The sequence below is a fragment of the Mytilus trossulus genome, chromosome 3 (genome assembly GCF_036588685.1).
Source record: "Mytilus trossulus isolate FHL-02 chromosome 3, PNRI_Mtr1.1.1.hap1, whole genome shotgun sequence".
Taxonomy (NCBI): Eukaryota; Metazoa; Mollusca; class Bivalvia; order Mytilida; family Mytilidae; genus Mytilus; species Mytilus trossulus.
The window spans coordinates 17,358,749-17,377,220 of NC_086375.1; the positions used below are offsets into that span (position 1 = coordinate 17,358,749).

Here is an 18,472-nt window from a genome sequence, read left to right on the forward strand (position 1 = left end):
AGTGATTAACGCTATATTTCGTTAATAGAACACATAACTTTAATACATCAACTGTCTAAATTTGTGACCATAATCTTTCTTGTGTCAGGTCATTGTCAAAGTTTTGACGTGTCTCTTATGAGTCGGAAAAAATATTAAAACATATATAAGATATCAGTTGCAACTCATATACAATTCAGAATTAAAACAGTTAACTCCCTTTGCATATAAGTTTTTGTTGTTACGAATAGTTAATGTTATTATGCTTCAGACAAACCATATGCTGATCCAGAGGCCCCCTTTGTGGAAAAAAATCATGCCAGTTATTAAGGGAATCACTACATGAAGCATGACTGGAGTCTGCCCCCCTTTTAGATCAGTCAGCAGTCATTAGGCCTTTCCTAATGAAGTCATTAGGCCTTTCCTTATGAAAGGTTCTGAATCCGCCACTGAAATTTTCAGTGGCGGATACAGAACCTTCAAAATACATCTATAGTGGAAAACAATGATATGTATGTGCTTTTACGGGTTTGGTCGAGTGGTGAAAATGCTTGTACCAATTCGGGAACATGACAGTTGCTGTCCATTCATTTGATGTGTTTTATTATTTGATTTTGACATTTGATTACGGACTTTCCGTTTTGAATTTTCTTCCGGGGAGGTCAGTATTTTTGTGATTTTACTTTTTGCATTATTATTTATTACTGTTTGTGAACTTGTTTTTACAAAATACCCCTTTGACCGGCCAATCCTCTTCGCTTGGCGTATTCAGATGAAAATGTTAGTTAAATCAGAGCACTATGTCTCTGGTTAAATATTAACCCGGCTTTATTAGTATTTACTAATGAAATGTTTTCTTGTGAATATTAAAACCATACTGGTTAAGAACGCACAGTGCTACTAAACATTCAAGAGCTCTTATTAAAATGGAAACTTGATATTTTGGCATCGACTAATCTGTTTGAATATTTAGGATTATCTAGTGGAGAAGAAGAAGAAAAACATTTCTCTTATGTGGTGTTTGTGTATTTATCTATTTAATTATATATTATTCATATAACATACATGTATCAATTTCAATCTTTATACATTTATGCATTACAGATTTGATTTGTGATTGTAGTTACAAGGTCACGAACCTTAAAAGGATATAATGATTAAAGAGTTTATTTCTCGACATCAGAATGAGTGAATGTATCCAAAACAGGCTCTTCCAAGTCAGTAGATAAATATGGTCATTTATTAAGGATTTTAATTTTAAGTTGGAATCTGTAAAAGGTAAAAATTGATATATATATTTTGATTAGGTGTGCCATGATGTTCCTGTCGTTGGGTCATATTTTCTCCCTTTACCTTTCTCTTTTTATTATTCACTTTTATTCATATATTTCTTTAGATTTAGCTGTCTAAATAAAGATATTATGGAAACTTCTATTCAGTTAACGTTTTCAGGGATTTTAGTTTTTTCGAGTTCAAAAAGTTTTAAAATGATTTTTTTCCCTCTGATTTAAGCAATGGAAAAAAATCACGTAATTTTTAGCTTTTTTAAAGTTTTTTTCATTTATCTAATCTGACACTTTACTCCCTTTTTATATAACTTGGCACCGATGACCTAATATTTTATAATTAATATATGCCACTACTTGTGAAACAACCAATCACATCAGCTGTTTTAATGCACTCATTGAGAAGGAAGTCGAGCTGTTCCAATTGATACCCCAATTTTATAGTTTCAAATATTTAACTTTTTATCGAAGAATCAAAAAAACAATATTTCCATTTGTCTTTGTTTGTTCACTTTTTTATCTTTTGGTGATCAAATTAAAATTGACATATCAATTCTGATTGTTTTGACAGCTCCTAGTGGCTATTTGTGTACATATTGCCGGGGGAGGTCAACGGAACAGCAGACTGGTAAACAGATATGGAAGATGATCATCACAACTGAGTAACGGGATAATGATTCGACTTAAAATGTGGATTACTACATAAATATTCAAATTAATGGATAATAATCAGTGATTTTCTTTATGTTTAAATATTAATATTGGGTACTTTCTGTTCAAATGTAAGGTGAATATACAGAAATCTTTTGTTTTTGTCGGAAGAAAAATATAATGGCCGCCAAACTGACAGTAAATCAAGGGTTGTGTTGGTGTGTACTGACGTTTTTTATCGCGTGTGCTAATTGTTTGAACAGTTTACCTTGTATTGAGGTGAAAAGAGCCTACACAGAAAAAGGAGGAAATGAAAATGAAGTTCCCATCCAGGCAATATCAGGTACAAAACACGTGTTTTCATTCATTCATTCCACAAAATTTAGACCGAATTAACATCGACAGCATTGCTAACATTTACACTCACAAAGACCAGATTTCAAACAAAGTAAACAAATCATTGACTAGTATCATACATCTTGAACCAATGTATTTCTTTATTAATATTACACTTAAATATGTTTTTCTCATTTAGTTTCAAAGTATAGTACATAAAAACAAATACATTTCATTATTAAATGTAGATCTACATGAGGTGAGTATACAATGCCACTATTTCATAAGTACTTATAAGTCTTAACATTAAAATAATTGTAATTTTTGAAGATCTATATGTTCCGTGGGCAATCCTAGTTGGGTGTAAGTGGACAATTAAAATAAAAGAAGGTTTCCCCTACAGCAAACTTTTTTTTTTACATGAAAGGATATATAGTATAATGTTAATCCTCTTTATGTGTCTCAAGATATCATTAAAAGTCTGAAAGGAAAATGGTCAAAATCTTATCTTCCCAGAGAGTGCAATTAATTCTTATTTTAGGATGGGTTATATTTAACAAGTATATAAAATAACCTGTTTTAGTAAATCAAAAGTTATTGTTATAATGCCTCTGTTCCAATTATTGTCTATCATGTCTATAGCTATTATATATCATTACAACATAATTGGTTTAATAAATCAAATAAGAGATTTTTAGTCTTCTTTACTACCTTAGCTTTTACATGTAACGTTAAGAATTTCATTATTTAAAAGCGAAAAAAAAATTGTTGCCTTTTCAATTAGTTTTGAAATCTTGAAAATTTAAAATTTCTTTTAAAGATAATGTTAAGTTCCCCCATTTTTGCATTCTTCAGTGTATGAGGCTATTGTTTTGGCAAGTCCCATGCCAATATAACCCATTTGCATGTATCTTTAAATGTGCATTGTTCATGCATGTTTAAAATGATCACACATGTTGTACAGAGTGCACAAACACATAATTAGCTACGTTATATACATTCTTGTTAAATTGAGCCTTGGCCTTTATCTTGCTAATTTGAGTATTGGTTATAGTGTAAAGCCATTTACGACTAGTGACCATTTAAGTTGGACAGGTACAAATTATAGTATTAATCACTTTTACAATAAAGTACAATAAAAGGTCAGTAATCAGCACATTAAATTTCCATGAAAAAGTGAGTAAATCAACAACATCAAACACTACCCTTGTGTTGTTTACCCCTGGCTAAATCGTAAATCATTTTCTTACTACATGTAAATTTGTCTAATCGCTGGTCAGTGGTCTAGATAATGACCAATTGTGTTTAATCTGAAAGAATTTTAAAGTATTTCTGAAACTAAGTTATGAATTTGGTATACATGTAATGCTGAATTTCTGCTTTTGTACATGTACATTTGTAGACTATGAATATACTGTGGGATGAACATAAATTAACAGATGAACATGCAGAAGAACTTTTCACTCTAGATCTAGATATATAGCTATAAAGGAAACTAAAGCATATGCCTCCCAAAATTTTCAGTGTTTTTTACACATTACACAGCTTTAAAATTGTTTTATATTAATTAAAAGTTCCTTAATTGCTAAACAGTTTAGGTTTATATTGTTCATGTCTTACAAAGCCACCTGAAAACTGAGACATTTTTTGTTCCTGTAGTTTAGAAGTCAGCTTTTGTGCGAAAAACATTTTTGCATAAATTGTTGGTATTTTGAATATAAAGCTGATTACCTATGTAAGTTTTCACATGATATGAATTAACATTTTGTATTTGTTATCACCTGATATTGACAGTATCATGGCCCTTGTTATTCATTCAGTAAAGTGATGGTGGTTAAAAATGTAACACTTATTATGTGAACCTTTTATGGGACACCATTTGATTGAATAACACATGTGATAATTACAGGTCACATATCTGACATGTTTAATTCACTGAGGGCACCTGCTGTTATGAACTAAAGTGGATATGTGATGACCCTGTAAAAAATACCTTTGTGATTTAGGCAAAGAATTAACTTAGTTTCTCGTGTACTGTCTTCATGGTCTTGTGTTCCTAAAACTGCCACATGATCAGCCATCTTATTTAATTTTTTTAAAGTTTTGACAAAGTACTGGAAATATTAAGCTTTTATTCAGAAAAATAGTTAACAATTAACCAACATGTTTAAGCAGTAAATTGAAACTAGAACCAATATGGCGCCAAGTATTTTCTGATGCAACAATATATTTTTTTTGTGGTAAATAAGGGAAAGAGGTAGCAATAGAAGCTTATATTAAGAACATTCAAATTCAAGGTATATATTTTTTGTCTTACAAGATAAAATGTGTTAACCTTCAGTGTAGGTTAGCACTGTTCAACTTTTATAAACTTGATGATTGTCACTGAACTTGAAAGCTATTTTCACATGTACAAAATGTATGATGGATTGCAATTAAATACTTTTTGGATATTTTTCAAAGAAATTCCTCCACAGATAAAAACTGAAGATACACAATGTAGGATTGGGTTGGGTTACATGTCCTGCAGAGATACAAATTATATTACAAAATTAGTATGCAATGTGTGTTGAAAAACTTAGATTGTGCATCACACAGAATTGTCATGATTTGCAAAAAACATTTGGATGTCATATCACTTCATGTTTACATATTCTGTGACACCTTAGTATAAGTATGGATTGTCTTATATTTATCCTTTGGAAGTAAACAGTAAATTGTCAAATCTCACACATTTAAGATTGCAATAACCTTACAAAAACATACTAAAAATCCTTATTTATACTAGATCAAAGCTTTAGCACTTAAAAAGAAGGATTAAGTCACTAAATATTTTTCTTAGTTTGACTTGTAAAGTGTTTGCCTGATTACCTTACAGTTATTTCAAATAATAAATTGATCCCTTACAAAAAATTACCCCTGAGTGTCATGTGATCTACGATGACTTAAGGCTATTTACTGAAAAAAACTGTTAAATGGTATTACATGTAATTATTGTACCTAGCTTTGTTAGAGATTTAGTAATTATTTTGTCACACTATGACTAGTGATTGTGAACTTGTCAAAATTCCCTGAAGGTGGATTATCCCTAGATCCTTATCTATAGTATTTGACAGACCTCATGAGATGATCACAAGACAAGATCGCCTTTTTACAATTTCTCATTTGCAGACAATTTTTCGCTTCACTAGCTGTTAAAAATTTAAAATCATTTTCTTTAGCAAAAGGGCATTTAAATGATTCCAGTTTACTTGTTGACCTGCTGTAAAACATTTAAATTTAACATTTTAAAGTTAAATTTGTGTCTAGTCTATTAAAATAAAATTTATAGGTTTATTTTTTTGCCATTATTTAACAAGGTTGAATGAAACAGAAGCATGCGAGTTGAAATGAAATACCTATACCTTATCCATAAATTAAAACATTGTATCAGTTTATATAAGATACACTTTACTTAAGGACAGCACAAAATTTCATTATCACATTTTTTTGCTATGTACATGTTGTCGCTTTGACACATTCCCTAGTTCCTTTCTTAATTTCATATTGATGTGTAAAGTTTTTAAGGTTACACATACATGTATGTATACAAGATCAGGCAAAAATTATTTTTGCAGTTATAATGATTTAAAATAGCCATAGGGAACATAAATGGTTTCACATCATACAAAATTACTTTATAGTTTGAACAAAGGAAAGTTATATAGCTAGACAATTGTCAAATTATGAATCACAAATAAGTGAAATAATTTTCATTGTTTTGAAGATAAATTATCAGTTTATAACCTGAGAACAGAAATTGATAGAAATGTCGGAAGTTATCTGTGATCACTGAAACTTATCAGGTGTCTAAAAGATTAGCCCCAGGCATTGATTGATGAAGATACATGTATATTTGGTCAATCAATTTGTTAATTGTAAAGTAATTAGAACCTTATCAAAGATGTGTGATTGTTAATTGCAAGAAAATAATCCTGTTACATTTTGTATATTGTTACAACTCTACTTTGTATGCTGTATATTACTCAGGTAAAGAGTTTCCATGGTGTAGTAATTCATGTTTCATCTGCATAGTTGTGAAAAAAGAAAGACAATTAATTACATGTACATTAACTGGTGGTATGCACTATTTCAAATGGGATGCATTTTTTCATTAGACATGTAATGCATTGCTTAAGAAGTTTTTGCCTAACGATAAATTAATTATGACAAAATAAGGAGAATTTTAATTAATAGGGTTCTACACTAGGTGGTACTGTTTTAAGGTGAAAATTAGAGCGAAGAATTTGACTTGAGGTTAAAATTGTAATTGTAGAAGTCCAAACACTTGGGGAGGGGAGGGGTAATTCTTGAGGTAGTTTCTGGCACTTTTAATATTGAAATTTTTGCCTCTTTGTGAGGTTTTATTAAATTTCCCAATCATGTACTGTATCTCATACAAAAAAAAAGTATTAATTACAATTAAAATGAGTACCAATTATTTTTATTTTTTTATTCATTTTGCTATACCTTAAGCCCTCTATGGTTTTTTTTGCGTGAACCCTAGCTTTTTGTACATTTAGATTTAAACAGTTGAAATAATGAACAGTGTCTTGCATGTCTTCTGTATTTATGAGTCGTATATAATGAACATATAACATTTGCATTGAAATATTATCTAACATATTTTTGATGAGTTTCACATTGAATCATAATCTATTCCATTATGATTGGGGTAAGCTTAACTTAACTGTTTAACATACATGTACATATACAGGAACTCTAATATCAACTATAATAATAAAGAAAGATACTGTCTGTACATTTGTAACTGAAATTTTTGACATAAACTATTGTGTGATTTCAGGAGACCATTTAGAGGTGTGTCCACGTGGAGATGGGTACACATGTTGTACAAGAGACATGGAAATTAAATTACGTGAATTAAGTGCCAAGGAATATGATAGTTTAGTAGACCAGTCGTTTAGATATGTACAGAGTACTTTTGTATCAAGAACAAGAAAATTTGATGGTAAGTTCTTGGGTGTTTTTTAGGCAAGAAAAAGACAACAGTCTTGTCTGTAAAGAAGATACTCGTGGGAAACTGGTAGATAATGAATGCTTGAATCATTTCTAAATCCTGACTGACCTGAGCATCATAAAATATGAGTGTCAAAATCAGAGAAACATGGTTTTGATATGAATGTATCTTTGAAAATGAATCCTTTGGCTATTTTCAGTTCTCCCTGATCTTTGTTGATTGATTGACAAAATTTTTATTCTAATGTTAGCTTTAACATGTTGAAGCATCAGACACTCAGATGTTCCACTTCATTAACTATTGATGGAGAAAATGCTGACCCTATCAGAATATAGTTCATACATTGTACTAAACCAGCCTTCAAACAGTCTGTTTCTCATCTTTATTTCTAATTTGCGTAGATCTAGAAAATCCTGACATTAACAAGAATCAGGTAGATATTGATTTAAAGTAGTGAGGTATTCTTCAATGAAACAGCAGCATATACAAAACAAAAAAGGTCAATGTATTTAAGTCTTTTTAATATAAACTATATATAGGTAGTGTCTATATAGACATACATGTACTAAATATCAAGCAAAAAAAATGTCCATAAACCAGAGTCAAATTATACACATATAGGCACATAAGTATTCACTTTAATTCTTGCATCTGGAAAAGAGGGAGCTCATTCGTTTCCTCTTTTATCATATTGCAGCCTTCTTTAGTACATACAGTAATTTAAGCAGGTCACTTATGTGTAAACCAATTTTCTGTCTTTTCAAGCTCTAGTTCTAAGGTCAATATTTCTAACTGATATATATGTTACAGTAAATAGGTGAAATTAGGAATTACATGTAATTACTAAAATTTAGGAATTACAGGTAATCCCTGATGCGCTTAGTTAATACAAGTAATTCCTGAAACGGCCCAGTTATTACCAGTAATTACTAATTTTAAAATGATTTTTTACAACTATTTACTGACTGCTAAAACAATGTTGTATTATGGTCAGGTGATCAAAAGTTATGGTAATACTAACTAAAAGATCAGTTATAGTACAGTACAGTAAATTTTGAATGGTTGATTTCTATAAAAAAATATCTTGAATAGATATGGACTTTCAAATATTTGGTTAAATCCGAGTAACTTTAATTTGAATCCAAAATGGTTCAAGTTGAGCATTAAACAGATAATTTTTGACCAATTTCAGCAGACATGGAAATCAGAAATGGAAAATTCTTCTAATAAAAGCATAATGTTTAAATTTTTTGAAAAAAAATTTGAATTTTAAGAATATTTAGACTTACTACCTTATACAGATAAGACAACGTTATGTAGTTTAAGAACTGGTATGAACTGTTATGTGCATAAGCTTCGAGATATATAAAAATTTTAATATATATTTTTTGTTGTTAAATCATTAATAACAATGATATAGTGAAATTATAATTCACTGTTAGCAGCCAATCTGGTTATAATTTGTTAAAATAGCTGAGAAACAAGGTTGATGAGTTGTGCTCTTGCGAGTAAATATTTGGACCTCATTGAATACGTATGCATGTGACCTTCAATTCAACCTCAACCTCTAGCTGAAGATGCGCCAGTATGATGTATTAAGCTATTAAAGTTGTAAGGGTTTTGTAGAACAAATAGCCTACTTTTGCTGTTAATCGCAGGCTCAACAAAAATGAGGAAAAAATATAAAAAAAAATCCTCTAGATACTATCTTTTGACTAGTACTGTAAGAAGCTTCTGTCAAAATAAGGTAAAAATCCAGGATGGTTTATTAAACCTAATGTTTTAAAAACTTTAGCTGCAAAGTGTATGAAACGTTAACTGAGGAAAAAACTCCTAGACTAGTCCATTTATAAGTAATATACAAAAACAAAATGATTCTTTTTACAACCTCTACTTTTGGATATTAACTTTTTACTCTTAAAAATTTTGCTTCTGTAGAAATCCAGGATATTTGGAGAAAGTTATTTTAAAGTTTTAAAACACAGTGCAAGATGGAGATTTTAGTTTAACCAAATTATGAAAATCAATTTGAGATAGATATCATTGTCTTGCATGCATATATTTACAGAGTTTCAAAACCTATAAAACAACCATTTTCCAGTTTCAATTCACAAACACTAAAGAGTATGCACTTTTGATGTGCCTTATATTCCTACATCCTTAAGTAAGCTCCCTTAAAATCCCTATCCCTTTACTTTCTTATTTGGTATCTTGAATTATGTTTTTAATTTTAAAACAAAAACATCAAGTTAGTAAATAGCTGTAAAAATGACCAAAATAATCAGTGATTACCAGTAATCACTGAAACAACTAGTAAATACATGTAATTACTAAATGGGCTAGTAATTACAGGTATTTACTGAAACGTTTAGTAATTACGTGTAATTCCTAATTTCACCTATTTACTGTAACATATACATGTACCGGTACATGTTCTACAAGAATAGTATGCAACAAAATTTGTTTTATTTGTTGCAATGATTGGTGTATATATAATGAAACTCCTCACTATTACTTCTGTTAAACCATATTTACACTGAACCTATGAAATGTACCCAGTTATAAAGCTTTTAATAGAGACATATAATACTGTGTTAATCCCTTTGAAATTTTTCTTAACATTTTCAAAATAATGAGAAAATCTGAACCCGATTGAAGGTGTTATGTTTATCACTTTAATAACCTTATTATATAGAAAAATCTTTGGACCTTCTTTGTGTCTTATCTAATCAATAAGGTTTTGTTTGATGTTGAAAGTGTTATTGAGGATTGTTAATTAATAAGATAGATAAATAAATAATAGATCATGTCTTCATCAAAGATGCATATTTCTATAAACCATGTTGACAATAGGATTAGGATACCTAGCCATCTTTGTGATTATCTGACATCCATTCAGAGAATGGAATAAAAATGTATCAAGGAAAAATCGTTGATTATCGCCAATGTTGTCGCAAGTGAATTATCCTCACTTGTCTTCAGCTAATCAACTCCAAGTCTGAGAAAAATAATCAGCAAAATGGTTTTGTGCAATACCAAACTGTTAATGGAAATGATTATGTCTGATAGTAGGGTGGAAAACTAATTAACAGTCATATTGTATGAAACGAGGCCAAACTTTCTAACACCAACATCATCTGTAAAAATCCCAATGCCAAAAAATCTGTAAATTTTCTTACGGTTTGGTGCCATTATGAAAAGACAGCCGTGGAAGACCCATGACAGAGTTACTGGCTTCTACATCTGTAATTGTAATCTGGCTTAGACGTGCAGACAGATAAATAAATGTAGTAATTAAGGAGAGATTTTTTTGTTAAAAGCTGTTACATTAGTAACTTATAATAAATGTCTATCGATTAGAAATCATGATCTCATATAATGGTCATCTGTTACATTCACAAGTCAATAAAGGTGGACATTGTCTGAGTAATGTAATATTAATGATAAAAATGACACTCTGGTTGACCACAGGATTTTCAAAGAACTTCGGTTGATACACTGTCATGGTTACATGTACATGACGTTCGTACAATTATTCATTGAATGAGTATACATACCATTACATTTTTGTACATGTACATGTACATTGTACATTTGAAACAGTTACCATATGTTAATATAAGAAAAATTATGTTCTCCAAGATGTTCATATACATGTGCATTGACATTTTCCTTTCTTCCATACCACTAATGGCTAATGTTTTATGTACAAAATGTAAATTGCTCTGTTAATTCAGAATCTTTGGTTGTATTTATTATTGTAATTATTCCATATTATGGCATGGACACAAATGTAATATTGATTATTGAGAATTCAGGAAATGCTGAATACTAATAAAGATGTTGAAATTTGAAATGGGAGGTTTTTATTGTGAATCATCTCAGTTTTCACGATAATTTCAAAGTAGTCAGAACTAAAAATTTCTTTATTTCAAAACTGTTAAATTATAAGCAGGGTATAGATCAATAATGCAACTTCCAATTCAAACCTAAAGTTAAAAATCTGTGACCTTTAGACAAATGTTGGAGTTAAAGCAAGTGAGTTTATCAATTTTTTTGCCAACTAATCATATGTGTATTATTATATATATTTATCCAAATTTTAAACTATGGAATGTTCATTCATTTTCCATTGATAAAATATTTTTTTCTTCAATGTACTTAACATGATGTAAATGTAACCTGAGAACTGACACTTTTGTACATAAATTTGATATCTTAGTAAGTTAAGGAGGATATCACTGCTGGCTACATTCTTCAACATATGTGTATTGGCTTTTTATAATTCATTTTAATATTTATAATTCCTGAATGAGAGTTGAGGATTTTCATCAGTCGGACAATCTCTTCATTGTATTACCAGAAAATGAGAATCTTAACCCCTGATTTCAATTTGTCATGCTTAAAGGTTTCCTATAAGTGGAAGGACAACCTTATATTATTTATGTAAATATGACAGAGCTTAAATGTATGTATATTCTTCTAATTCAATAGGCAACTGGTATGCATTAGTATGCATTTATACAATGTACTGAGTTAATATATTACTTTCATAAAAATTTGAAACTTAGTTTGTGAGATGAAGAGAATAAATTATATGGCCAGATCAATTTGAATTTGATCTGCGTCATATATTTTGTTTGCTTTGAAAGCCTGTTACTCAAGTAATGCATTTTGATAGGCTATCTCAAATGATATCAAAAACATGTTTTTATTGTAGCTGCCAGATCAGAAATGTGCATAAGGTAGATCAATGAAAAGTACATCAAAGTGCAAAAATAAATCAAAGATGAACAATCGTAAATATCTGAATGAAATTGAAATGAAAACATTCTGAATGCCTAAAGATAATACAGATCATTGTTACGTGTACTTTAATGTTGAATAGATATATATGAGTCTTAGAATTTCACTGGGGGAAAGTATAATGTTCAAGATTGAAAAGCTACTGTTTAGTTCCTTTATAAGGAAACATATTGTACGTAGATAAAAGCTAGCAAAGACTCAATAAAATACTTGCAATAAAAGCTTTTAGCTTAAGTAATATAGGACAGTTATAATGCATAGCTATTACTCAGTCTTTTATGTCTGTTTGATAAACTCAGTCTTTCAAGTTAATATATATACTTTAAAGAAGTTAAGTTAAACATTTTAAATGGTCAATTTAAGCATTAAAAATGGATTCATTTTAATTTACATTTATAACACCTGAACTTGTTCATATCTTCGTCCTTTCTTTGCATTAAGTTATAAAACAGTCTATGCTAGTAGTAAATTTCACTTTGAAAACATGCATATCATTGGACTTTGAAGGCTGGGGGTTTCAAAATAAAAATGTAATGACTTTAACAGGGTATTATATACACAACTGTTTACATAATTTAGTGAATAAATGTGTACAGCAGTTTCAAACTGAACTAGCAACAGTCACCAGCACTCACTCACTGGTACAAAAAAATCCTGCCATAAAGGTTAGTAATACCCTGTTTGTACTGCACATTTATAATTAATTCTTTTGTTCTTTTTCAGAATTTTTTACAGAATTATTACACAATGCCAAGAAAGACTTACATGAAATGTTTGTTAAAACATATGGGTTACTTTATAGAGAAAATGCAGAAATATTTACACAATTATTTGAAGATTTACTCAAGTATTATAAAGGAACAGACAAAAGCCTTACTTCCACATTAGACAAATTTTTCGAAAACTTATTGCGGCGAATGTTCCAGTTATTAAATGTTCAACATAAGTTTGATGATGTTTATCTTAAGTGTGTGACTAGCAAAATGGACCAGTTGAAACCTTTTGGAGCTGTGCCTCAAAAATTATCCAGCCAAGTAAGGCGATCTTTTATTGCTGCGAGGACGTTTGTGCAAGGTTTGGCCATTGGTAGAGATGTCATTCTAGAAGTTGCAAAGGTATTACATTTAAGAATAGAATATTGTAGTTTACTCACCTCATGACCCTTAGATATAGAGTTTTGATTAGTTTAAGACTGATGTGAAGAAATGGACTTGCATCCAATTTCTCTTAAGAAAGTTTTTTTATTTATTTTTTTTGCTGCATAATTCTCAGTTAAAATTTTGACTGTATCACATGTATGAAATAATATAAAACATATAACTCTTTTCTTTTTCACATCCAAACGAAAACGCTAACATTAGATAAGATATTTTCCCATCAGTTCCATGTACATTTGGAGTTTACATGTTTAATTATTTTAGTTTATCATTAAAAAAAGATATATGATTGGGAACTATGAGATTGTGATGCCACAAACATATACACAACCGTTTTAATATATTTGATACACAATCTTTATTTGAAGTGTAATACCTGGGTAATAGTAAAACATGAAGGCTGTAAACTTCTGCAAACAAGTTCATCCTGACCCCTGTGAAATACAAACACAACTCTGCTGTTTTCCGTATCTGAACTTTGTGATATAAAACAACATTTCTCTGTTGCCAGCATAGGTTACAGTTTTCCTACATTTGTTTACTTAAGCTAATACATACAATTGACTCCAGTTATCTCAGTGTTTCACACAGGTACGCTCTATGAAACACATTTCTGTGAAGCTACAAACTTGGGGAAATTGTTTGAACACTTGGGTATGGAAGAAAACAAAACATTGTTATTACAGAAAAAAGTCTTTATCCTAACTTCATCCAAGAAATTCACAGTTTACGGTTCTCTTTATATGTGAGATAAGTCCATACTAAAGTCCTGGAGTCTGTTTCACAAAAAAACTTACGACTAAGATTGATCGTAAGTATACTGATTTGTTCATGACTTAAGACCAATCTTAGTCGTAAGTTTTTTTTGGGAAATCGACTCCTGGACTCTGACATGTAAATCAAGCCAAATTTTCTTAAACCTTTAAAGTTCAAAGATACATTCATTAGCAAACACCATAAATTTCATTATGTTGTTACAGTAGAAAAACATTTATTCTAATTTCAAAGTTCATTGTTTTATTCTTCAGCAGTTTTTCAGAAATATACAAAACAAAACATAAAAAAGATAAAAATTAAAATAGAGTTGGTTTCATTTAGCTGAAAACATGTGCACATGTAATTTTTAGACCTTTGAAAAATAGATCAGTGATTAAACGCCTGGTAAATTTTCGACCAAAAAAATCATGTCATATTTTTCTTTAGAACTTTAGAATTACTTATATGAACGTGTTGAAATCACTGCAGTTGTGATGAAAATATCTCCACAAGACTAGGTATACAGACTACTGAAGAATAAAGATTAAGTATTCTTGACACAAAGGACCTTTCCCTAACTTGTCCTATGAAGTCTGGACAAAGATTGATAAGGAATAGAATTCACTGAGGTTTTTGACCTTCATTGTGAAAAATGAATTGCCTCAAGTTCATGTCATACTGGTTGGAAAATTGATAGGCATACTTAAGTATAATATATACCTTGCATTTAAACAACTTTAAGGCTTACAAAAGCCTTGCCAAAACATAGACTTCAAATTTATTAGGCTGGAAAATTCATTGGATAACATCGATATTGTGAAATTAGGATAAAACTTGTTTAATCAGCTAAACATGCTTTTATTCTATGTCAGTAGGTTCATTTGCTTGTCTGTCTGAATATCTGTGTCTGGATACTAGTCCCATTCAAATAAATGTTCCTATAAAAAAATCACACCATGATGAGATAATTCTGGGAAGATTTGGAATTAAATTTGATCATGTTCTTAAGCATTTATTCCTTTATGCTACCCTGCTATCACTTCTTTGGTCAAGCAGAAAGATATTGGCCACTCATTGAAAAATAGATAATCAAACATTAGATAAACAAAATGTCTGATCCCCTTTTATGGAATTAATATATAATCCAAATAAAAACATATTGCCACATTTTTATCTGATTCAGACTTAAATTTTGTACCTGTTTACATTCTAACATTTAAGTTTATAGAGTAAAAAAAAATAACAAAATTTGGAAAAAAACATTAGGCTTTAAATAATAGAACAATGTACAGGGAAATTTGCTTATTCTTCCTGATTTTACAGATAGATACAGATAAGATTGTTTCCCCCAAATTTTAGCTTAGACTTGCTGTGGACTGTTTGATGAATCATTGTAGTTTGACCACATGTCCTCTTGCACTTCGACAAATTTCAGGAAGGATCTATTGATTTAGATTATTGTCATTCTTTCAATGTGAACTTCCTCACTGGTAAAAATATCAGGAAAAAGCTCTTATAAATGAGTCTTTTTCTCATGCATGGTTCTGCTTATCTATTCTTCCTCATTGGAAGAAAAGACTTATCATTACAGGTAGAGATTCTCAATTGAGGTACTTGTTTTAAGGGGATGGATCTTAGGCGATGGTTTTGTTATTGTTTATACAATTATTTTCTACTACATGTATCATTTCACTGCCCATGTAGCAGTGAATGGTGTAAAACAGTGTCAAGAGCACAAATCCCATTAACGTTTTACTTTGGTTGTTTTGTTTTGTTTTTTCCAAATGACAGTTGTTTATTTGTAAACAGTGGTTGAATTCTTCAATAGATGAAGGTAGACATTAAATAGGGAACATGAAAGCAGCAGTTGAACTCAGTTCACATTTTATTACATTGTAATATTTTATTCATACAAAATGGCTTGAGGTGCAGTGATTTAATGGCTGTTTCAAAACACTTTTATCATATTTGCATGTTTTACTTGCAGTTATTTAATTTTTGCTAAGATTATTTTATCTTTGATGGTGTAAATGTAAAACTTTGTACAAAAAGTAAATGAGTGGCAATATATTATACATAAGACACTTAAGAACTAAATGTGTCAAAAAGTACTCTTGAAATCCATTTATTTTGGTACTGTAACTCTAAAACAAGTCCATTAAGTACTTAGATTGAAAGGAACAACATTTACACTATATCAGCCTATTTATATATCTTATTCATCATAGATTGTATAAAGCTTGAGGAAAACAAATTACAATTGATTGTACATATAGAATGTAAATTTCATAACAACACAAAAAAAGTTAAGAATACACTTGACTGAAAATAGGATTCCTTAAACTTTAACTGGATAGAGGCATGCATTGTTATGCAATTTGGTTCTCTACTCAAGTAAGTTACTCCCAGTCATATCAAAATCTTTCCAGTTATTGCATCGGATATTGAAATCTGTAGACAGGTTTAAATAGTCCAAATGACGGGACAGACTGAGTTACTTTTCCAATTAGTCAGCTCATGGTAGACAGTTGTTTTGGTTTCATTTTGTTGTGATTTCGCACAAATCTTGAGATACACCATTCCAACAAAACACATACCATCCCTTTAGGCACAACCTATTGAAAATGATAGAAGCAGAGCAGATGTATGCATAATAAAAACATTTGTAGTCATACTCTGGTCTTATTTGAGTCGGGCAGCTTTTTAATACAATTTAAAAAAATAATAATTTCATTGATTTTTATAAAAAGATAAAACAAAAAAGTTACAAAATTTAGAGGCAAGACTAATGACAGAACTGAGACTAAAAGTTTTTACAAATTCATAGGCAAGCATTTGTAGTAGTGTGAGTATGTTTTGGCTAAGATTAGACCAGACAATAGCAGACAAAGTTTTTATTAGAAACATTGTGTGTGGATCTGTAAAATTATCTAAACCATCCCATGTCTAGCTTACAGTGATTTTTAAGGCTTATGAATTATAAATAATTTAGAGTTCATGTCTTTGATGCCTTTACCATAATTGCACATAAATGTTAATGAAAATTACCCTATATTATCTCAAACAAAATCATGAAATGTCTGTATTTAAATTCTATGTGAAGTATCAGTTCATAACTGTATCAATGGGATCTTCCAAATAAAGCTCTTTAGAAGCATTGTCCTTATGAATGGGTGCATCTGTATAAAGGTGTATGTAGATACAATGTAAAGTGGGTAACAGACGTAGCAGACATGTCTTTCTTAAGTTCTTAAATTTGTCTTGACAATATGTTGCAGCGATTGCAGCCATATGCTAGATTATGCAATGGGTTCTGAAAGGTAGAACATATCTTAATAAACTATGCTGAATATATAATATATCTTTAATATGATATCACATGTTTCATATTGGTTTTTGGTTGAGAAGTTACTCAGTTAATGTCATTGCAGACACGTTCATTCTGATTATTAGTCACCCTTTGTGCCAGCCCACATGGAGTAAAACAAAAAAATAATTATTGATTTTATAACTAGGATAGTGGTGGTAACAATCAAGATTTTCTTTTATTACCAATTGATCAGAATGAAATACACATTTTATAATGAAGTTTTTTAGTTCAGTATTATAAATTTATCTTATGGTGTTTTACTTAGAGGACATGCATGTTTATAGAAGTTAATTTTGTATTTAATTAATGATTTACTTTTAAGTCAATAAATGTCAATAGCAAAGATCGTGCGCTACGTCACTAATTGGTAATGAATATGTATATATCTGTCACGTGGTCGATGCTCATGCAAACAATCAACAATAATAATGGCTTCTACACGAGATTTTATAAAAATTGATCTGACTGCTGAAGATATTCCAGGGGCTAAACTTGACATAAATAAATTAGAAGATTATAGCAATATGCAGCTTAAACGATGGTTAGAATGCAGAGGTATTAAATCATCAGGAAACCGAACTGAACTACTTAAAAGGTGAGTGACCTCAATAACAACGCCTATTTCTTTTGTCATTTGACAAACCACTTTACCTGAGCCAATGACAGTTTATGATTGATTCACCGGGTGACAAACGTTTTTGTGTATCAAATTTCATTGGAGGACTAATAATATTGACAAGAAGTTATTTACGCCCATTATAATTTTATTTACAAATGTTTTTTTCCCCGAATGAAGTGAGCTATTTTAAGCCGAGCTATCAATAGAATATTTGTTTTCTATCTTTGACATGTTTGATATAAATAAAACGGTTCAAATTGTAAATTATTTGTTTTCAGATGCAATGATGTAATCAATTCCGGCAGGGTAGATCAAATCGATATCAACATTGATCAAGGGAAGTGGTACGATATAAAACTTGGAAAGGTCAAACCAGAAAGTGTAAAAAAAAATCAACCTGCTATCCCACCAGTATTAGGATGGAAAACTTTTCCGTCTAGACCCATACCGGTCAATTTTAATTATGGGCACATATACCATTATTTACTGGAG

At 30.2% G+C, this 18,472-nt stretch overlaps 1 protein-coding gene across 1 annotated transcript in view; it reads left to right on the forward strand.

The window, feature by feature from the left end:
- The first annotated feature begins 1,799 nt into the window (after nt 1–1,799).
- LOC134710274 (glypican-6-like) overlaps nt 1,800–18,472 on the forward strand; it is a 42,611-nt gene continuing 25,938 nt past the window's right edge. The window contains exons 1-3 of the mRNA XM_063570563.1: nt 1,800–2,259; nt 7,099–7,263; nt 12,802–13,193. Of these exons, the coding sequence (XP_063426633.1) occupies nt 2,097–2,259; nt 7,099–7,263; nt 12,802–13,193 (720 nt within the window). The 5' untranslated portion in view covers nt 1,800–2,096. The remainder of the gene's footprint in view (nt 2,260–7,098; nt 7,264–12,801; nt 13,194–18,472) is intronic.